General features: G+C 43.7%; 1 protein-coding gene across 4 annotated transcripts in view; it reads left to right on the top strand.

Annotated features, from left to right (window-relative positions):
* chchd3a (coiled-coil-helix-coiled-coil-helix domain containing 3a) overlaps positions 1-23,231 on the top strand; it is a 75,514-nt gene that overhangs the window by 33,246 nt on the left and 19,037 nt on the right. For 2 of the 4 annotated variants that reach the window (XM_069671217.1, XM_069671214.1), the window contains 3 exons: positions 9,747-9,761; positions 11,461-11,544; positions 22,741-22,811. In XM_069671217.1, coding sequence (XP_069527318.1) covers positions 9,747-9,761; positions 11,461-11,544; positions 22,741-22,811 — 170 coding nt within the window. The remainder of the gene's footprint in view (positions 1-9,746; positions 9,762-11,460; positions 11,545-22,740; positions 22,812-23,231) is intronic. The other 2 variants (XM_069671218.1, XM_069671215.1) reach the window with 1 other exon arrangement.

Raw genomic sequence — 23,231 nt, forward strand, 5'->3', positions numbered from 1 at the left:
GCCTCAAGGGAAAATGAATCAGTCACTGTGGATACATTATTGAATTTAGATGGGGCCTTACAAACCAAATGCTCTCCACCTACTAAAAACATGAGGTTTGTGTAAACACGTGCCTGCTTGCTCTTACAAATACAGTGTAATTAAATGTTTGTGTACCGTAAGACGTCAACTTAAATGAGCAGAAATTCTCTTTGCACCTCTGCACATACACAAGTCCATTTTTTTCCCTTTCTCCTTCCTGCCTTTGTAATCCACCCTCCTCCTCCTCACCTCTTGGACAGTGTCCACTCAACCGTCCTTTACATGTTGGCGGCCGAACCTCACCCCCGCGCAGGGTGGGGTGCCCACACGCCGTGCCAGTATTAGGGTTAGACGGGAGGTCAGGCACTAATTGGCAGGGCCCGTGGCTGGCACTCTGCGCCAGGCCCTTACCCTGTCAGCTAATTGGCACTGCGAGCGGCCGGTAGCGGGGCTGGGTTACGGCAGCGCTTCGATTGATGGATGGATACTGGTGTCAGGAAAGCTTCTTCCTGACAAGAGCGCTTGTAAAGTCAATTTACCGCCTCAGCCTCAATGGGCGGTGTATGTATTTATGTATGTATTCAGCCGCATTTGTTCTTAGCAGTTTGGAAAGCTGAGTAGAATGGTCTGCTAGGTGCTTTCTTTCACCTTTGTTGGAGCAATGAATGTATTTGACACTAATTGATGAATACCACTTTCATTACATAATGAACTAACTTTGTGTTGGTGCTATGTTTATTATAGTGCCACTTGTGTTTGTCTAATTTGGCTCCTTATTTGGCCTTGAGACTTAATTGGCCAGACACTGACGTCCAAAGGTTGGAAAGCAAACGCTCCGAGTTAACTTTGAGGAAGTATTGTGTGTGTGTGTGGCTCGGTACAGTAGATATATTCAATGCGTAATATGACAGGTATTGTCTTTTGAGCTCGTCCCTTTCCCTTTTCGCGGTCCTTCTCTGTGTTCTCCCTCTCGGCTCTGACAGGAGAGTGGTATTAATGAGGTTCTGTGGAAGTGAACTGTCGGTTCCGCTAATGGTGCTGGAGGTAGAGATTTCGACTGAACGATGGAAAGAACTTAAACATTTGGAGGAAATGAAGACGAGAGGGATGTCAAAAAGGACATGGACAGCAGGAAATGTGGGTGAGATATAGAAGCGGCGAAAGAATGGAAAGGGGAGACAAGATAGGGGAATAACTAGAGTTGCATTGAAAGAGAGCAGGGAGAAGGAGATATTGATTCATAAAGCATTTTTCAAAACAGTGTTAGAGACTGCAATCAGGAAACAAACCAATCCAAAACACCACTTAAAACTACATAAAAGGTGTAAACTTTAAACACAAGAAGAATCGAAGAAAACATCATAATTGATCTTTTTAGCGCGAGCCTTTTAAAGTAAGTCGTCAGCACAGCTAACTGTGGGTAAGTATGCCATCAGAGAGAGGTGAAAATGCATGTTTTCAGCTGAAGAGGTTAGTGTATTAAAGGTGACCCTGAGTCTGCTGACATGTGCTCGATGGACAGAAACTGAAATGGACTGTGCCCCCCCCCCCCCCTCCAAGCTTCATCAGGCCTGGGAAGACCACCTGCTGCCGGGTGGAATGAATATGCATTAATACACAGCATGAGCACATATGCAGTGAGAGATACACCGAATTTCCACAGCCGTAATCGCATAAAGAGTCAGCCACTGACACAAGGATGGTCTTAGACGTGCATCCAGGTAAGGATTCACATCCTGCAGACACAAGGAGTTAGGCGCATGCAGCTTGAGTTGTCCATAAGGTCCAAGGTCAGCAACACATCCTCAGGCTGTCCCTTTTTCTCCCTGCATGTCTTCCCCTATTGTCTTCCCCTCTACATGCCTCTCACCTTCTTGTATAGGTTGTTCTACCTCTCTTCTTCCCTCATTCACTTTGCTCCCGAGGGATTTCTGTTGTCCAAAGACGATATGCCTCTCTCCACTCTCAGGTCATTCACTGTGTCCTCTGCCGTCAAGTACAGGGATTTTCCACCAGCAGTTCTTGCGTCCTGACAAAATGCACACTAGCATTCTCCATACTTGTTTCATCTGCCTATTTCTTCTCCCTGTATCCCATTACTCCTGTGGCTTGCTGCATAACAGGGTTAGTGTTGGGAATTATACACGAGTGGAGGTTTAATGTCCTAAAAAATAGCATAAAATGTCCATTGCTTCTGCTAATACTTTCCAACCAAGTCAGCTCTTCTTATTGTTAGATTCATTGTCTGGATAATGGACAAGATGTTCTCTAAGTTGCTTTTTGTTCTTGGCTTGGCCACACTCGTTTTTCATCCTGCCTTCATGCATGTCCTTATCTATCTTCCTCTCCACAAGCACTGGAGGATCTTCTCCCTTCCTTTCATCCTCAGCGCCTTTGTCCCCATGTTCCCATTGTTCTCTCGGCATGCCCCCTGTTCCCATCTTGGCTGCGACTTCCTCCATACATGCCCCCCTTGTCTCGGTAATGAACCCACAGCTCTTCATCTCTCCTTCGTCTTCCCTCGTGTGTTGGACATGACAGATGACTGGGGACCTCCAGAGCTTCGCTCCCCAGGGCTCTAGATAAAGGCAGCTCCCACCGCAAGATGATCAATCAATCAGTTTACACCGCGGGCGCCTGATCAGCCAATTAATCAATCTCTGAGCCAGCAGATGTTGTTGCTGTCCCTCAGCGAAGGAGCTGGCAGTGGAGTGGTGGAGGAGGTGTCTCCAACAAAGGCTGAGGGGCTTGAAGTGTCTGGGAGTAGAAAGACGAGTCATTTTTCATGTTTCTACCAAGACTTTCGTTTTCATTGGAGGATCTTTTCAGTTCTAGCTTTTCCTTTGTTATTCTAGAGAACATCTCAAATGAAGCATGGTCCTAGTTTAGAAGAAGAATAAATGCATTTTACGTTTTTCAAGGAGGGTGCCTTGGAACTTCCTTGCACTCCTATCACTTTTTTCCTTTAAATTACCAAGCAACATGTTCTTGTATCTTTCAAAGGCGTATGATTACCATCTGCTTCCGTAAAACAAATTTTTATATATTCTTTCAAAACCCTGCAAATTGGGGTGAAGTGCAAAGGATGTAAACGTGTGAGTGGGTTGACACCGCTGTCTCAGCATCATTAAGGCCAGCTGGTTCAGATCAAGCCCTCTGTTGACCTCCGTTCACAGTCACTGAGCTACAGACTCCACAGGACACTTCATTTTAATGTGCCCTTAAACAGCCACTAGTTAAGATACACGCACAAACATTGAGACACCCACACGCTCCACCTACACCTCTTGGCCTTTGGTCCCTGTCCTGGGCAGGTCAGCCCTTTGACCCATCAGGTCGTCGCGTCATTACTCACTGTGCTAAGAGATCCCAGAGGGAGACCAGTTCTGTCTGCAGCCTGTGGCTTTGTTTTTTTTCTACTTGGATGCTCCATGCTGCGCTCTTTTGCTTGTCAAGTTTGCGATTGAGTCAAGTTTCGGAAAGTGCATCTTGAGCGATGGCACATCTGAATATGTGTGATTGTACAGGAAACAGGATTTTGCATCAGTTCAAATCACTTTTAGACTTTGTTTTTGTTAAATTACCAGGACTGACAAGGAACCAATTCATTTGATAGATTGATGACCTGCCACATTTGTACTTCGTCATATTGTACGCCAACAAACACTTGGCGAGCAACACCTGCATACTGCTGTAGTTGCGGATATATACATTGGATTGCTTTCAGAGTTTCCAAAGAATACGCAAATGTCATTGGTCATTAGTCATACCCAAAAGGGAATAGTACATTTGCAATGTACTATATGGGAAAAAATAGGCTAATCTGTACAGGGTAGTGGTCAGAGGGTAATTCCCAAGAGTTCCATACCCATAGTAAGCTTCTCTTGTGATTAATGATACCACTGCTTCTTTTGACTTTATTATGATCATCTCAAGCTCCACTGACATAAATCCATGTGAAGCGGTTCCCAGGATTCTTGGATATTATGCCGGGGCAGGGCGGCCACGCTGTCAGGTTTATTTTGAGGTGTCCTTGTGGCCAAGAAGTGAAAGACCCATGTAACTGATTAGAAATCAGTCAGGTCGTGAGGCAGACTCCCGTCATTTTCTACATTTAACCGTCAAACTACTGGACCTCACTTGACTTGATCCATCACACGAACAAATGACACGAGAATCTGAAGGAAACATATGTGCAGTCTGGCTTATTTGAGGTTCTGACCAAACAAAATAGGGATGACAGAACCAAAGATATGGGCAGTTTGTGCAGACAGTTAAGTGACAAGCAAACTTAGGTTTCCTTGAACGATGGACTATTTTTAAATTGGGCAAGACCTACAAGGAGTTTGAATACAGCACTTTTGATATGTATTCAGTTGGTACATTTCTGAAACCTGTCGCAGAATAGAAATAAGAAGTTCTTCTCAGCAGTCATCATGTGTGAATAAGTGTTTGACTGTGTTTGTCCTTCAGTGTTATCAGTCAAGGTTAAGCCCATTAACTGACCACACTATTTCTGACACGCTAACATCGCCCATAACCCTTCCACCTCCCATGGAGACTAATAGCTAGCCTTGAACCTGAAGTGTTATTGCCGCTCAGTAAAAACCCCATGATGCTAATTAAGCAGCCAAAGTGAATGGTTTCCAATGGAGTTTTTACAGCTGCTGCTACCAGGACTCATGTTTTATTAGGGACTCTGAGGGTAATGCGGAATACTGCCAGTAAGGTCTGTGTTAGGTAATATCATTTTACACACCATCACTTAGATTTGATATGCCAGTGATAGCTTTTAAAGATAGAGTTGCAGTGGTTTTAGAGGCAGTTACAGGGTGGGAGGCACGTGTGTCTTAAACCGTTTTGCATGTGTGAGCTATGTTTGTTTCTGGCTGTAAAATGATCTCCAAGCTTGATGTCTTCCAACAACTGTCAAAAAACCCAATTCTCTTGTCGTACATATTCCATCCAAACATTGACCCATCTCTCCCCCTCCCCTACCCCGCGCACTTCCCCTCCCATACCTCCATCCATCTCTAACCTCCCACATGCCACCTACACCTCCGCCATGCCAATTAACACCGGAGCACGGTCACATTGCGCTGCCCTTTGACCCCCTCCGTGCCTGTCGGAGCAAACAGAAGAACCGAGGCCCGCGGCTTCAGTATTAGTTTGTCACCGGGCCCTGTCGCGCGGGTCTTTGATAGATGGGCCCCGGTGAGCAGCTCTGACCCACCGTGCTGCAGCGCTCACTCGGATGGTGTGATGGAGCATTGATTATGATGCTACTTGTGACAGGGGGGTGAATCAGGCCTGAGCCGATGCTGGCAGGGGAAGACAAAAGACACCAAGGTTATGGATGAGGCGCTGTTAGTTAATGTGATGAGATTTGATTTGCGCTCTATCGATCATGGCATCTTGCAAGATTGTTTTCATCTAGCATGATTTATAAGCATGTAGCGGGCAAACAGTGTAACAATGAGTCATCTCATTGTTACAACACAGAGGTCTCCATCATTGAAGTGTGAAATGAGAAATGTAATATGTACAGAATTGCTAATAGCCATAATTAGATTTTTTTTCTGTGTGTGTAAAATACTATGATGCTTAGCCTTATTTGTGCTGTTAGCAACAACAGTAATTAATCGAATTCTATCAAAAGAAGACCCACTTGTTTAAGTCAATGGTTCTCAACCTCTAGGTCAAGACTCCCCAAAGGGGTGGCAATGTGTGTGAGTTGCTTACTTGTTCTTGTAAGCCTTTCACGGCTATGAAAGTTAACCCACTGAAACAACTTAAGAAGGGAAAATAGGTGGACATGTTACGTTGGTCGTAGGTGGACATGTCACGTTGGTCGTAGGTGGAGATGTTGCGTTGGTCGTAGGTGGACATGTTACGTTGGTCGTAGGTGGACATGTTACGTTGGTCGTGTTACGTTGGCCGTAGGTGGACATGTTACGTTGGTCGTGTTACGTTGGTCGTAGGTGGACATGTTACGTTGGTCGTGTTACGTTGGTCGTAGGTGGACATGTTACGTTGGTACAAGCCAAAAGGATTTTGAACTACAGGATTTGTCTAGCGTGACAACTGAATACTTACACCAATCAGCCATAACATTATGACCACCTGCAACCCTGACCAGCAGCCCCTATACCCAACAAAGCAGCAATAACTTTCTCAGCAGTTTGAGCTACAGTAGCTCTTCTGTTGGATCGGACCACACGGGCCAGCCTTCACTCACCACGTGCATCGCCCATGACCCTGTTGCCGGTTTGACCCTTCATTGAACCACTTTTGGTAGGTCCTGACCACAGCAGAGCGGGAGCATCCCACAAGCGCAGCAGTTGTGGAGATGCTCTGACCCAGTCGTCTAGCCAACCCAATTTGGCCCTTGTCAAAGTCGCACATCCTTACCCTTGCCCATTTTCCTGCTTCCAACACATCAACTTAAAGGGCAAAAGATTCACTTGCTACCTAACATATCCCAACCACCGACAAGTGCCTTTGTAACGGAATAATCAATGCGTTTCCCTTCACCTGTCGTAATATTATGGCTGATCGGTGTAAGTCCACCAAATAAATGACAAAATAACCGAGTTAACTGGTCTCATGTCCCTTTGAACAGGACAGCAATGAAACAACTTTGTAAAAGTGGCTTTGGTTTGAATACATATTTATTTAAAGGTCAGGGAACATATACTAATTGATACTGACAATGACTACTTTGTTATGTTAAGGGATCTAAAGGACCTTATCATTTCATAGCAATAACTGTTTGGTAGGGTCATAGAACAGCCGAGGTTACGGTAAAAGGACACCACCATTGGAAATAAACAGCAGCCTGTGAAAATGCCAACACTTTGGTGAACCATCTTTCCATCCTGCATTACCTGACCTAATCATTTGCTCTTGTCATAATTCCTTATATCTAGTCTATTTTAACGTCCTATTGTGTTTATTTTACGAGGATTAGTTACCCCGATTTGCCTTGAAAGTACACAGTATCTCTTAAAACAGGAGAGATATTTTGCAAGCAGTTGCCTCAAGCCTGCTGAGCTCTCCAGCCAGGATTTACTTTTATTTCTTTCCCTCAAAATGCTTAAAAAACAGTGACCAGAAAAACACTTTAAACAAAGAAGAAGGTGTGAGAGAGTATGGGAGCACATCACTGAGAGAACAGGAGATGGGTGGGGGACCTGACGCAGCAAAATCCACCTGTTTTCATCCCTCTTCCCTCCTCCTCCTCCTCCGCCCTCGCTCCCCCTGCTCAAACTGCGGCAGTCGGCTAATTAAAAAACATGGCTGTCCTTAATTATTCAGCGGCTGGCTAATTGATATTCACAGAGGCGTTCACCCCGCTTAAACGATCCGTTTAATCTGACCACCACGGTCTCACTCTCTGCCGCCTGTCACCCTCAGCCATTGTGTTACTGTACTTAATATGAGACCAGGGGGAGACGGACACGGGGGAGGGCGGGTTGTAAAAGTTTGCTGTTGATGTTAATGTGGTTTCCTGGGCAGTGTGTGGACTCTGTCTGCGCCCAGTGGGAGACTATTGTTTTGAATGTTTTGTAGTTTAACTGTGCTGTTTTGTTCTTTTGTATGTGGGGGACTGAATGGCTGAATTCCAATTTGTGAATAACATCGTCTGGACTAAAATCTGGGTCTGGGTCCGAACCCTAACCCTAACCCTTCATATCAGACTAAATATAAGAAACAAGAGGAAGATTAGCCAGCAGAAAACGGCCCAATCATTCTACTCTTTCATCGCAAATCATTGTCTGGTCCAAATTTCAAAGTTAGAAATTTTAAGAGCTTCAAGTTTTCCCTTTTTTTCCGAGTCCTCTGCGTGACTTCTGTCTTCCTATCTATACTTGGTGATAATCTCCCTCCCTTAAACTCCTTTCTAAAGTTACAAAGACGCACTTGGCCCGAGCTCCACGTCCCATCCAACAGCCACCTCTCCAGTCTTGACACCTCCAATGATAAATCACCTTTTATTGTCCTCTTCCTCTTTGTTTCTTATCTCTGTGTTCGTTCCACTCTCAAGTTCTTTTCCATTTTCTTGTCAAATTCTGCCCTTCTATTCCTCCCCCCCCCCCCCCCCCCCAACACTCTTACCCCCGCTCTCCTCCTCCTCCAACCACGACCGCCTCTTCATTAGGCGAACAAAAGGTGTATGGGCAGTGGTGAAGTCTGTCCCATTGTTTGGCCTTTAGTATGATTAGATTATCTCTAAAGTCGGCTGAATGGGGTTAATCGGTCGGAAGTAATCCTGACACAGTGTGTGTGTGTGTCGTCAAGAGGAAGGCCGACCTGCTCGCATGGAAATTGAACACATGCACGGCAAAAAAAGACGTATATCGCGAACAAAAGTGAGTAAAAATGGAAAATCCCTCGGTACACATTTCCGTCACAACCTCTCCTCTTTTAATGACCCCTTTTAGTCTCGCCTTCAGCACGCATTTATATCTCCGCCCCGCACTCTGTGGGTACAGCTGCTCCGGCTGGTGTGTGCGTTTCAGATCACCGTCTGAGCCGTTGTTTGTGCCCCTGCATCTTTTTGTCCGTCTCCGCAAAGTCTTTAGTCGCCACCTTTCAGCGTAGCATCGAGTTTGGACACACTTGCGACAGCAACCCCCCCTTGCAGATCCTCTCCTTTTGTGTTTCCTCTCCATCCCTCTTCTCTTCCTCTTAAATTGAGTTGTTGGTGGGAGACAGTTTTTTGGCACCTTCACCGAGCGTAATCCAGTCCCTCAAAAACATTGCAGATCTATCAGAGAAGCCCTGATTGCATGCTTGGAATCAATACCACATGTTGAAGTCATTGTAGTGTACTTACAGGACACTTTGAAGGATGCACTCCCAGGTACAGGTAGCTGTAGCTTTTGTACAACCCTGGCTACACAATAGCACTTCAGACTTGTAAGTAGACACGATGGAGGCAGTGTCTGACCACACCAACAAGGCCCGCTAATGTTAGGTTGCGCTAAGGACAATAGAGGCAGCAGCAACTTGTTCATGGTGTTGCTCTCCTGTTCCTGAGTGTGATAAAGTGGTGCTCTGGAGTTTTTGTCTCTATATCTAGAGCTGCAGACATAATACGAGTGTGTGTGCGCGCAGGTGTTTACCCGTGTGTCTTGAACGAAGCGGGAAAAGCTTCGAGCATCCCCTTGACTTTGAAACTTCCCCCCCCCACTCATCTCATGAGAGGACAGCCCCCTCGGTGACACTCGTGCGCCACTCCTCATCACAATGCATAGAGCAACGCCGCTCCGCCTGCAGTGCATTGAGTAGCCAAACACAGATGGTTATCAGCGCAGTAGAGATTGGATGTGGTAATGCAATTTTTCTTCTCCATACGATGTCTTTTCTTCCTGCTCCTTGAGCATCCTATAGAGCTCAAAGCACAGGCTGTAAGGTGTCTCTGCCCGGCTGCTTTCCATACGAGAATCCTCCGCAGTATGGCGTCTGAGTGTCAATGTATGTAACTGTGCATGTGTGCATACAAAGATGCTTCTAAGGCATATATGTATTGTCTCTGTATATGCCAGCGAGAGAGGAGATTTAGAGTAGTCAAGCAGAGCAGCGTGGTATCCAGTCACCCCAGGCCTCTGAATACCAATCCTTCTCTAAATGTCACTTTGAAGAAGTTCATGGATGAATCACTGCCTCTTTACACTCCTTTTCTCTCTCTCTTGTTTTCTTTCAATGCTTTCGTTATTCAGGAGATGGGACGGAAGGTAAGTCTCGAGGTCTTTACTTTCTCTCAGACAGTTTCTGGATGATAGAGTGAAGGATTTCTTTTCCCTTGTCGGCTTCTTAGACGTTTTACATTTCTGTTTCCAGCAGGTATTTCATGTTGTCCATATTTTTGTGTAACTCCCTCGCTCCAAGTTATAGATTGGATGCAATTACCTTGTTTTTGACAACTCATTAACAGGAGGGAGCTGTTTAGACCCACATTAAGAAAACCATTGGCTTTGGCAAGTAAATAATGAAAAGTAAACACAATTAATTTATGTGTTCGGATAATTTGTGTTTCTTGGGATGGGAATCACAGGGTAACTCACGATATGATACGCGATACTTAGCCCCGATAACGATAATATCGCGATTCTGCGATAATTTATATATTGCAAGATAATCATGACATCCTGATGTAGGTAAAGTGCAGGATTAATGTATTTCCATCCATCCATTATCTATACCGCTTATCCTGTTCAGGGTCACGGGGGGCTGAAGCCTATCCCAGCTGTCATTGGGCGAAGGGCGGGGTACACCCTGGCCTGGTCGCCAGTCAATCACAGGGCCGACACATAGAGACAGACAACCTTTCGCACTCACACCCACACCTATGGGCAATTTAGAGTCACCAATTAACCTTACAAGCATGTCTTTGGACTGTGGGAGGAAGCCGGAGACCCCAGAGGGAACCCACGCATGCACGAGGAGAACATGCAAACTCCACAAAGAAACCGGGGTTTGAACCGGTGACCTTCTAGCTGTGAGGCAACAGCGCTAACCACTGCACCACCGTGCAGCCCATTAATGTATTTATGCTCTTCAATTTGGTGTCGGTTTCAGTCTGTAAATTACATTTACAGAACTATAGAACAACAGTAAAAACCAACAAGAACCTTGGATTTGAAAGTGGTTCTACTTCGGCCAGTTAAAGCCACCGCGAGGAATCATGACCTGGTGACGTCAAAATCGCAGGGATATCTTTAGAGCCACATATTTGTAAATTATAGTATCAGTAATCAGCACCAGCCGAGTGATAATTGTATCGCACGAGTCAGGACGACGATATTTTGTCCCACCCATAGTAAATACAGTTTACTTCCCTTTCGATTAGTCCTCAATCACAAAGTAAAGGTGTGCGTTTTCCTCCCTGTGAGCGGACACATCCCCGCTCTTATCTGTTCTGTATATCACCCAAGGAGTCAGCCGTACGTTTAGTGAAGGTCACAGCAGAAGAGAGGACAGTGGAGATTGGTAGGCTGGGGTAAATATATACGCCAGACCGTGGTGCTCCTACGCACTGAGAAGTGATGTTATCCTCTCGGCCTGATAAGGGTTCGGCTGAAGATTGAACTCAAGAGGAGAGAGAAGCACGTACAATACATGCTAGGCCGTCAGTTGTATTTTTTTTGTACACAAATGTAGAACATATTCAACATTTGGGTTTGTGCACATGCTAGCAGGCAAACAAAAGTGTGCCTGTGTTGTATTATAATGCATGTTTTCTGTGAACACACTTGTCTGAGTTCTCATTATAGGCCTCTCTCATGTGTGCGTATTTTGAGATCAGTTTGTTAAAATTGGCAACGCTCCACTGAGCACATGAGTAATGTTTTTCTTCTCTGTGTGCTCTATGTATGTCTGCTGCGTGTGTGTGTGTGTGTGTGTGTGTGTGCGTGTGTGTGTGTGTGCGTCTAGGCCAAGCAGCTGGAGGCGAGAGAAGCAGATCTAAAGAAGCAGGATGCTTTCTACAGAGAGCAGGTGGCCCGGCTGGAGGAGAGGGTAAGACGCATCATATACCAACATGACAAATGCCCATATATGGTCGTGCTAGGTTACATTAATTTGTAACCCGACTTACAACGCTAGGCTCTTGCGTTTAAACAGAAAGGAAGTGATGATATCTAATTAATGTTTTCATATTTTTAACAAAACTGCTTTTCGTTTTAATTGTGACCAAACAAAACCCCCAAGAGGAAACAACAATTTAGCTGCAGCAATCACTACAGGAAAGATATAAACAAGAGAAAAAGTACGACAGAACAGCACAACTAATGAGTACATCCCAGTGGGTGGAGGAAAACAAAAGATCCATTTCACAAAGTCAAAGTAAAAATGCTGCATTATACAGCCACCGAACGCGATTACATCATCGTTATTTTCAAGAGCGTACATCACACACTGCAGCTCCAGCTCCTGCCTGGGGAAAAGTTTTCATATCGCACCTCTGTTAATGTATAATGCACTCGCAGACAAACAGCAGAAACACATTTAACAGTGTGCACACAAACAAGTGCGCGATTGAGCCAGCCTACGCTGTGCGCTCGGTCACCACAGGGCTCAACCAAAGTACAGTCACATTTCTTCTTTTTCTTCTTTCCTCTGCCCCACTGTTTCTGTTATCGTCCTTCAACTTAAACTCTGCGTGCTTTCCTCAGTGTGAGATTCACCGCTCTCTCTCTTGCTCTCTGCCTCCCCGTAATTGTCTCTCTGCCTCTCTCTTCTTGTCTCTAAGTCACCCTCTATCCCTCTGCCTGAAGGATAAAAGGTTATATCTCCTTCATCCCTGTGTGCGTCCTTGTGTCCCTGAAAATGACACTACCCTGATGTTCCTTGTCAAACCTGCGTCCTACGGAGGGGGAGAAGGGTCAGCTGCCGCGCTTAGCCCACTTCAATTGGCAGCTTCATGCTGGTCCCAGTGAGAGATGCCTGCGAGGCAGAACGCAGGGTCAAATGCCCTGTTAAAGTGTGTTTAAAAAAGGACACTTTCATGCTGCTCTCAAATCGTAAGTGTATCTTGGGAAGGATACAAAACCCCTTTTTAATGTGCTTAAAATGCTGCCTTCATACTGGGAAGGAGTTTTCTCCCAATTGGAGGGAGCAGAAAGTCAAATGCCCTTTCAATTCGAAGAACAATGGAAATCTTACAGCCTTCTGAATCCAAATATTCATCATGGAATAGATACTCTACATAAAAAATGTAGAATCTGTAGGTACGCGACTGGATTTAAGTACAGGAAGTGTTCTGGTTTCAATTTGTAGTCCTAGTAATATTTACCAATCATGTATCAGCAGGCTGCGACGTATGCAGGGAAAAACAGTCCATGTGGAGAGCAAAAGCAGGCGGAACGTAACACACTGTGATGATATCCCCGCTCCCAACAGCATCATCTGACAACGATTTAGCTTCTTATCAATCTTTATAAACAGACATGCTAACAGCTAACAATCTGCTCTAGATCAAAAATTCAACTTGAGATAAATTCCCTTGACGCTATGTGGCAAAAGCCGTTCAGATTTCCTGACTTCCTCGAACGCACCAGAAATGATCGCTCCAACCTCCGTTCAACAAACGAGTTTAAAAGTAGTTTTCTTCTCCTCTTGAGGACAGACCTGACAAAGCTTCATTTTGACTTCATGATGTTGAAATTTCGCCAAACTTAAGACCCGTAGATTAAAGTAAATCACAAGAAAAATGGTTTCTTTTTCGAGTTCATACTGCTGAAGTAAACCAGAGTGCAGCCTTTGTGTAACTCACTACTTACAGTGAAACTGAGACTCACCAGAAACAAATGAAAGACGCTCCTCTGGGAAATTTAATGGGCTTCTGAAGTTGCTAACTGGATTGTAAACAATGCAGCATGTGGAAAATAAAGTCTTGACTGGAAGTCGTTTATCGCTAACCACTGGCTAAACCGAGCACGCCCGACATGTTCGCCGTTGCTCCCAGAGGCTATATCGTCGTCACATGATGGGCGATGGGTTCCAGGATCAAATGAGATTTTCTTGGGGAAGCAGATTGTGTCCTAACTTCGTCACCATTATTTTTTGTTACTTCCTGATGTTCCTCTAAGCCGATTTAACACGACACTTGTAAGAATCCGCTGTTGCAATAACACGCTTGTTGAATACTTCCACCGTGCACTTGTTTGTTCTCATTCCACAATAGACAACTCTCCCTTACGGTCAATGAAGCTTGCATTTTTCCCCCTTCCTGCATTGAGAATGAATTCTTAAGCCAAGCCGGTGGGTATTGAGCGGTAGTGGACGTCTGCCAGTAATTGGAAGTGCATCGGTCTGTACAGTTTTGGTTGGGTAGCGGAGAGGACGCCATTGGCCGACACGGATCATTTGCAAAGTAAACAACTACTTTTTTTACCCACATTCGTTTTACAGACTCGAGATGTATTAATTAATATCACATGGAGGCAGGCAACAGATCCAGTCTTATTGCGGAGCTCGTCTTGTATCATTACATCGTCGGACAGCGTCGCTGTACAGCCAATGTAAGTGCTGATAGTAGAAGTGATGACTCCCAACTAACACAGGCATTATCGACTCCAGGCGCCGGCCATCCATCAGACATGTTGGCCTCTGGTCAATATTCTTTAGATCAAAGTGTCAACAAATCACCTTCACACCTCAGTGAGAGACAGGAGATTGAGAGAGGGAAAGAGAGAGAGAGAGAGAGGGAGGGAGGGACGGACAACAAGCAAAGAGATACTCTATTGAAGACAGAAGGAAAAGGAAAGAGGAGGAACTAGAGATTCAGTGGATGGAAAGACGAGATGGAAAAAGGCAGGACGGTTGGAGGCAAATTAAAATTGAAGAGATTCTGCCTTGAAGTTATGATAACTTGACATTTGTGAGTGAGTGATAGAGGATACGAACAAGAAAAAAGTAAAAGACGGAGACAGAGGAGCGGTGAAAAGATTAAAATGTCACAGCATGATAAAGAACAAGAGAGTACGGTTAGGAAAAGGTTGAAAGAGCTCTACATCACGGAAAAATACAAGAGTTTGACGTGCAGGGAGTGTCTGTGGAAATGAACACAGATATAGTTATTGATTTAATGCGTACAAATTAAATGATACATTAATTAAACTTCCAAACCACTTTGTCCTTGTATGCCCACAAGCCACAGCATTTCAATTTGCAGATTCTATCATTGCCTGTGGAGACATCGCAAAACAAAAGTGACAACCGTGTGTGGGGATGCCGTGTGTAACTGAGGAGCAATGGTGGGCATATTGCACGTTGTCTTACTGTGCAGCAAGCGGCTTGGGACTCAGTAGGGGGTGCAGTGTGTTTGGACTGTGTTAATCGCGCTCCTTTGTCTTGCTGTGGCCACAGAGCCCCGTCAGGCACTCAGTCCTGACAGTCTTCGCTTACTGTTCACTTCTGCCAAAGTAAACCCGGCACACCAAATGATTTTGGCTTGTTCTGTTTCTGTGTGACTCCCATCCGTACATGTGGACAGAGCAGAGGACACATTTACACACATACAAATACCATATTTTTGTATAAATTGAAATGTAATTTGTAATTTAACTAAATATAATATTTAAGCAATATAATAAAATCACAACATCGAGTGTGATGTTGCTTTTATACAACAGTTCTACAAGCTTCAAGTAGTAGTGAAAAGTAACAATCAACAACAGATTATTTTTCGCTCCACCAACTCAACTAGTTCCACAACTTAACTGAAACTGGACTTTTGTTGCCAAGCAACCCAAACATTCTCCTGCACTCTTTTCTACAGGTTACCACGGATCAGCTGTTTTTATCATGTACATTTATCTGTTTTAATTTATCATCAACCAGTGCAATAAGAGTCTGCTGTGTGATTCAGGGGTACCAGCTTGATTAATGTAGAGATACGCGTTCTGCTGTGATGTTAATTAACAGTATTCAGAACACCTGGCCGAGGCGGAGTGATACACAGAGTGAAAAGTCCCAGTGATGTTGTTCTCTATTGGGCTTTTTCTCTAAACGGCGTCTGTGTAAACTGCAGAGCCGGCAGGGTGGAACAGTGCCTTGTGTGTGTATGTGAAGCACGCGCTTGTTTACACCACACACTAGGGCGGCTTTACACCTGCGTTGCTTGGTCCAATGTAAAATGACAAAGGTGGGCGGAGCTTCGTTGAGGCGGAACCGCAGTGTAAAAATGGCTTTTATCAGCACTTATGGAATGCCTCTTGTCCAATCAGATTACTTCGTCGGAACTCACTGTTGGATAATATACAGTATAATATCAATACAACCAGAGAGTTTTCATTAGAGTGAGCATTTTTAAAAATTTGTGTTTGTGGTAATGTTATCGACAATAGCAAGATAGTGGTGATAATATGGTTTTCTTCTTAACACAAACAAAACAATCGAATAATGAAACATGCAGTCTGCTAAGTCTTAGACTTAGAAAGAAAAACTCCAAGGGACCACGGATGTAAATTAGCTATATAGCCAAACACTATATAGCCCCTGTCAAATAAGCTAATAAACTAAACTACTAAAATAAGATGTTAAATGTTTGTTGGAAAGGAAAACAGATTTGAAGAAACAACCTTGGGCTTGGGAAAACTGTTATGTAACTTATCAAGGGTTAGTACACTGTGTTGTAAAGTCCTCCGAACAGACAAAGTGGGCTCATTCAAGGAAGGAAAGGAAAAATATGTAGCCCTGAATCAATCATTGCTGAATAGTGGCCACTCAAGATATATTGGTAGCTGGTGGACAGTCAGTAGTTTGTGCACAGTGTGGCTATCATAGACCAATGCTGTGCTCCTCTCTGCTTCTAAACTCTCCATTCTTTCCCCGTAAAAACGCAGTAAATTCGATTCCACTTGGCGTGTATTGCTAGTTTAATATAACCTCCCATCACGCTCTTCACCTTCCCTCCATCTTCCTTCCTTTACCTCAGGATTCCCCCAGCATCCTCCGCACCACAGAAAGAGGCGCCGAGAGGGACAGAGACAGAGAGGGAGAGAGAGGTCGGGAGAGACAGAGAGAGAATATAAGTCTGATATATATTACACGTCTGTTTCAATCCAACATAGCCATTCATCAGAGGGGCTTCCAGTGACAGGCCATCACCAGGCTCGCGGGCAGCTCAGCCTGCTGCCTCTGCTGCTGCCGCTCATTGTGGCCACAGCTACCAAATAGCCCCTGAAAACAATATCTATATATTTATTACATTTTCACTCAATACCTGCCCGGCTGTAAAACAATCTCATATTTAACAATCAACTTGCCCATGTTTTTTTTTTTCCTTTTTTTTCTCAACCACAGCCCTCCCATCCTGCCACATCTGTCTCTCTATATCACTTCTTTTTTTTTTTTGAGAGGTGTTTTTTTTTTTTCCTCCGTGCCTCAATTTCATTTTTTTTAAGAAGAGATTTGTCTTCTTCTTTTTTTATCTATCTTTCTTTTCGCCTTGTATATCGATGAAATTGGATTTTTCTGCTCTCCCACGGAGGACAATCACTGCAGCAATTGCCATCTCATAGCAAAGTTCCACAGCACGGTGAAAGGAAGAAATACAGGGGGGGAAAGAGCATTAAAAAAACAGTAATAGCTTCTATCTCTCTATCTCTGTCTCTGACTTGCTATCTTCATCTCTCGTTCTGTCTGTCATTTCTCTCCCCCTCTCCCTCTCACTCTTTTTTGCGCCTGTCTCTCTTCCTCAACTCTCGAGCTAAAGTTATAAGTACATTTGGCTTGTGGTGTGTTTGAAATAAAGTAGTTTCTTGCTTGTTTTGTAGCAGTAAAGATGGGAGTAATCCAGAGTGAAGACATGACAGTGTGCCGCAGAGTTGAATTATTGTGTTGGAGACGGTTTGCTGTTAGAGCTGCATGATGGGATTCACAGGGATTTCACAGGAAGGCTTTTTTTAGAGGAATTGTGAGTTCACAACAGAGCTGCACATTCGTTTATTTAAAAAGTCTTTTTAGCAGAATAGGATTGGATTGCAGAGATGTGGTTTCAATTCATTGTTAGTTTTTAGGCCATAATTTTGTGCGGTATTGTAATGGAGAAGCAGCAAATAGTAGTAAAAAAGTAATAATCAACACCTATTATTTTTTGCTTCACCAACTCAACTAGTTCCACAACTTAACTGAAACTGGACTGTTGTTGCCGAGCAACCCAAACATTCTCCTACACTCGGTCACCACAGATCAGCTACTTTGTATTATGTACATTTATCTGTTTGTTTTAAATTAGCATGCAACCAGTGAAACAAGAATCTGCTGTGTGATTCAGAGGTACCAGTTTGATTAATGTAGACATACACAGTCTGCTGTAATGTTAATTAACAGTATTCAGAACACCTGGCCGAGGCGGAGTGATACACAGAGTGAGAAGTCCCAGTGATGAACTCTATAGCTGTGTCCCAATCCAGGGGCTGCAGCCTTCGAAGGAAGCGGTCTACAGAGGATGCTCCATTCGTAGTCTGCTTAGACCATTAAAGATGAACTGAAATGAGACGGTCTGGTCAGCTAACGTCGAGTAAGTTAACCTATTATTTTAAAGATAATTTGTTTTAAGAGCCCTCTCGTTTTTATAAATGTGTAACGCCAGCTATTTGATTTGAGTTGAAACCAAAAGCTTTACCATTTTAAAGTGTATTCGTCGGCCGCGTAAGAGTCCGCTATTTCATTTGTATTGGCACGCAATGCATCTTGGAATTCGTTTGGCCGCGGAAGGATGCACCCGATGGATCCTTCACGGCCCGGGAAACGGAGGGCGCATTTGTCAGCTGCATCTGGAGGAGCCTTTCGAATTGGGACAGCCTTCGACGCGCTTCTGTGACGCAAGCGGCCTTCGAAGGCTGCAGCCCCTGGATTGGGACACAGCTTATATGAGCACTCATGGAATGCCTCTGGTCCAATCAGATTACTTGGTTGGAACTAACTGTTGTATAATTAATTATATTTTCAACTCTAAATTGGACCATATTTAGCTTAATGAGCAACATGCTGAATAAAACTATTAAGAGGTCATAAATCAACAGAGAAGTTGGGTTGTTTTCCCACCTGCTTTTATACAACCCACTTCTTCTTGTTACCTGTGAAGACACCCCCTGTGGGTTATAGAAAAACTTGTAAAGATGTTTATCATATCCATGACAAAGATGGACACTTTCATTTCTTCTTCCTTAAATCAACTCGTCAGATGCTTAGTAAAGTCTGTATACAGGATAGGCTCAAAAACAGTTTACCATTTCTTTGCAAGTTGCACTCAGTCAAACAGCAGAAGTCTCATTTCTCCAGCTCTGCGGTATGTTCGCCATGGTGGGGTTTCTCCCCCATTTCCAGCCCTCCTGCTCGGCAGCAGATAAGAGAAAGAACCATCAGTACAGGGAGTTATTTGTTTTATTCATTAAAAATTGGAGGCTTTTTTTCCCTCTAAATTGAGCTTGGAGCTCGTGTTAGGATGCAGCTTCTATCGTCTCCATATCGCTGCGGTGCATTAGCGGTAATGACTTAATTTGTCTATGACACCCCCCACCAGCATTTTGTTTGGCTCCAGATGAGCTAAAAAGCTAGCGGAGAGCAAATAAAGGGAAAAAGGATGGAATAAACAGAAACACATGGGGTAAAAACAGCGCCAGGTTCTTGTAGTTACACAATCCTGTGCATCTTTTGCAAAGAAGAGCTTGACAGTAATCAAAAACAGCCTTCTGCGAGGTTATTTCTTTGCAGGTTCTAAAAAAGAAACAGAGTGTAGCCTCTCTCTTCTCAGGGCTAATAAAAAGACGAGCTGCTCCTTAAATCAGTTGGGGCAACAGCTGGAAATCACAAATTGAGACCACTCAGTAATCACACAAATTACACTCCTCTCCGCCTGGTGGTGACTGAGTGCTTTTTTTTTCTCCCTGCGACACTGTTTATATCCAGCCAGCAGAGTAGACACTTCTGGCAGCATGTCCACACACATGTCCCCATGCTGTGTGTGTAAGCGTGCGTTGTTTGCGTGTGTGTATTGTAAGTGGTCCTGCAATCATTGTCACACATGGCCTTTTTGTCCTCCCTGGTGGATTAGAGCGCTGATTAGTGCCAGCTCTGCCATTTAGCCAGGTATTATTACCTTATACTTGATATTCTACGCAGACCCACAATCCCACTCTCTCTTTTCTCTTCCAATGGCTCAATCGCGGCACCCAGGAGAAGTCTTATTCTTGCCTCTTTAGCAGCCCCCAAATCTCTTTTTAGTCTTTTTATCTGTGAATAAGCTTCTCTGTTAAATCCTTTTCCTTAGCTCTTGACAGTTTCTTTGTCTACACCGAAAAGCACTTGAGTCAAGGCCAAGAGGGCACAGATTCAGCATGAGCTTACAAGTTAACTCTTAAACTTTGGGTATACTTCTTTATGGTGTTTTACATACAAACCAATGTCCGCCTGAGGGACAACTGCAGTGGGTTAGTAGCATACTCAGACCCCTTTTATTTCTGCACATTTTATCGTTTCATACATATTATACAGGATCTATTTTCTCTGCAAACCGCTCAATATACATAAAGTGAAATCACATTTTTTGTCTGTCACTCATAAACGCTTTGACTCATTCATCTCTTGAGCCTGTAAGGAGGATTACTCATGGGACCCTACACAACCATAAATCATTCCCAATCAATTACATTTGACACACATGGACATGAGACACCACAGTAATCAAATGAAAGCAAATTTATCAACTCAATTTGTCATAGCAAATGGTCTAAGTGCATGATTTATTTCAGCTTAAGACATATACTATATATACAATGTTAAAATTTCATTTAGCAGATGCTATTGTCCAAAGCGACGTACATCTGAGAGTTAGTACAACACAAGCAACGATCAAGACAGGAGGGAACGAAGTCAGTAAGTGCCAACAAACAGCTTAAAGCGCGATCACACACTGGTGCAGACGGGCAGTGCACAGGGCGTTTTTTGTTGTTGTTTTTTTAATCATCATCAACAACATCAGCAAGGTCAATATCATCCTCATTATCGTCACGATCATCAACGTCATCATCAATGTCATCATCATCAACGTCATCATCATCAACGTCATCATCATCAACGTCATCATCATGATCATAGTCATTATCATCATGATCATAGTCATGATCATCAACGCCATGATCATCAACGCCATGATCATCAACGTCATCATCATCACCAACGTCATCATCACCAACGTCAATATCATCCTCATTATTGTCATTATCATCAACGTCACGATCATCCACGTCATCATCATCAACGACATCATCCTCAACATCATCATCAGCAATGTTGTCATTAACGTTGTCATCATCAATGTCGTCATCCTCATCGTCGTCATCCTCAGTGTCATCATCCTCAACACCATCATTCTTAACATCATCATCAACGTTGTAATCAATGTCGTCATCCTCAACATCATCATCATTAACGTCATCATCCTCAACATCATCATCATTAACGTCATCATCCTTAACATCATCATCCTCAACATCATCATCATCGTCATCATAATCGCCATCATCATCAACGACATCATCCTTAACATCATCTTCAACGTCGTCATCATTAATGTCATCAACAGCTTCAATATCATTAAGTGCAGAGGTGTTCATGAAAGAGCTGGGTCTTTAGCTTCCTAAAGGTGGACAAGGGGCTCTGCGGACTGAATGGAGTTTGGTAACTCATTCCACCACCGAGGGACTACATAAAAGAGTATAGCTCGGTAGTCAATGCGTGATATCACGAGAGCCTGTACCAGCAGTTGTGTTGCATGCTCTGATAGGTAGGGTCTGATCTTCCTGATGTTGTACAGGACAGATCGACATGACATGGAGGCCACGTGAAACTTAAAGGTTAGCTGGTCGTCAATTATGACACCCAGGTTCCGCTCAGACTTAGTGGGTATGAGTTCAGTTGGTCCAAGCTGGATATTGGTCCAAACAGTTGGTCGAAAAGTAAAAGTGTTTTTATAGAGAGCAGTCTGCATATTAACATCACAATAATTAAATATCTCTTAAATTATGTCCTTGGCTTTACGGACTCTGCCAGAGCAAAGCACTCAGAGTCTTTTGCAAACCCTCGGTGTAGCTGTCCGTCCAAATGAATACGACTCAACTCTGTATCAGACCTTTTGTCAGCTTTGTCATGTCCCATCTTCTTTTAGCTCTGCAACACATGACTATTGATCTTTTCAGCAGCGCAGTTCATTCCTATTGATCTGCTCTGAACTATGATGAATGTCTTTCCTGCTAGGAGGTTAAGTCGGGGCAGATGGGACCAAGAGGGTTATATTTGTCACATCGTTTTGTGTATCTGAAATAAATGCAAGATAAGTCTAAGTATTGGGTTTCTCGAAAAGATCTGAAAAATGTCGCTTAAAACTTTCCAGAAACAACTTTTTTTTCCCCTTTAAATACATTATGTTTTGTAATCCTTGAAAAGACCTTTTTATGTTTTTTCATATTAACCGGACAGGTAATCAGAACCCATCTATGTCATGTGTTGGGGAAAGCAGTAGTGCAATTATCCCTTTATAGGAAGACATTGCCTTTGGCAGACATTGCATAATCATACCCCTGAATCAAACGTCACATGACTCTCAATCAAGCCGTCAATCACACTTTACGACCTCTCACCATTAGATCATAAATGTGCAGAACAGCCGCTGAGGGCTGATAAAAACAGATCTTATTCGAGTGCTATAAATGCCGTAGGAGCTGGGTTATGTGGCCGTGTTTAAGGAGGTAATACAGGTTGAGGGGTCCTTGCTGGGAGTTCATTGGCTATTGGTCACCGGGGGATTATGACCAGTGGTCTGTATGTTGTTGACTAGCGACCCTCTGACCCTACGGGATTGCTGCTGGCTTTTACAGCAGTCGTTTTGCTAGCGAGGACTAACACGAATAGTTCAAGCAACCGGGCAGAAAGGTAAAAATGCATGGTTCACAACCTCACACACAGCCATGGTGCCCCTCACTTACAAGCTATATTACTGATTACAAACAGTTCTAATGGAGTCAGTGTATCTAGTGCTATATCTTATCTGAGGTGTAGAGAGGTGTCACTTTGCTGAAATGTTCCCTATCGCCGAAAAGGCTTCAACCTTAAAGCAAAAAGATGTGAATAAATTGGACTGAAAAATGATCACCATCACCTTTTTGGTGCTTTTCCTCACTCACTGGATGTCTCTCTGTCTCTCTGCAGAGCGCTCAGTTCTACAAGGTCACCACGGAGAACTACCACAAAGCTGCCGACCAAGTGAACGCCAAGTTCAAGTAAGTTTAGTATTCTTTCACTCTCATTGCTTTCATGACTTTTTTATGTTTCATTTTCACAATAAAAGCCTTTTTTGTAGTTGGTATTTAAATTAGGATCCTTGTAGCTCCATGTTAATCGTCTCAAACCAGGCATTCATTGAAGATTGGGACCCCATATGGACCAGTGAACACATGATTGAATTATGCTAGCCACATCCTAACCTACGTCTTTCAATCAGGCCCGCATTAGCTCGTCCCATTAGCTGATGTTGATGATGCTGTTCGCTGATAAGCCCGATCGCATGATGATGGTAGCTGACACGGCTTTTTCTTGTTCTCTTTTAATTTGAGTGTTAAAGGGGCGTCATCTATTTTGTAGAGCTTTATTCAGAGCTTTTTTTCCACTTAAAAACACAAAGAATAAGGTGAGTTCTGTGC

This window comes from Semicossyphus pulcher, unplaced genomic scaffold (assembly GCF_022749685.1).
Source record: "Semicossyphus pulcher isolate SPU_LCO1_2020_fin unplaced genomic scaffold, fSemPul1.0.p SCAF_20, whole genome shotgun sequence".
In the NCBI taxonomy this organism is placed as follows: Eukaryota; Metazoa; Chordata; class Actinopteri; order Labriformes; family Labridae; genus Semicossyphus; species Semicossyphus pulcher.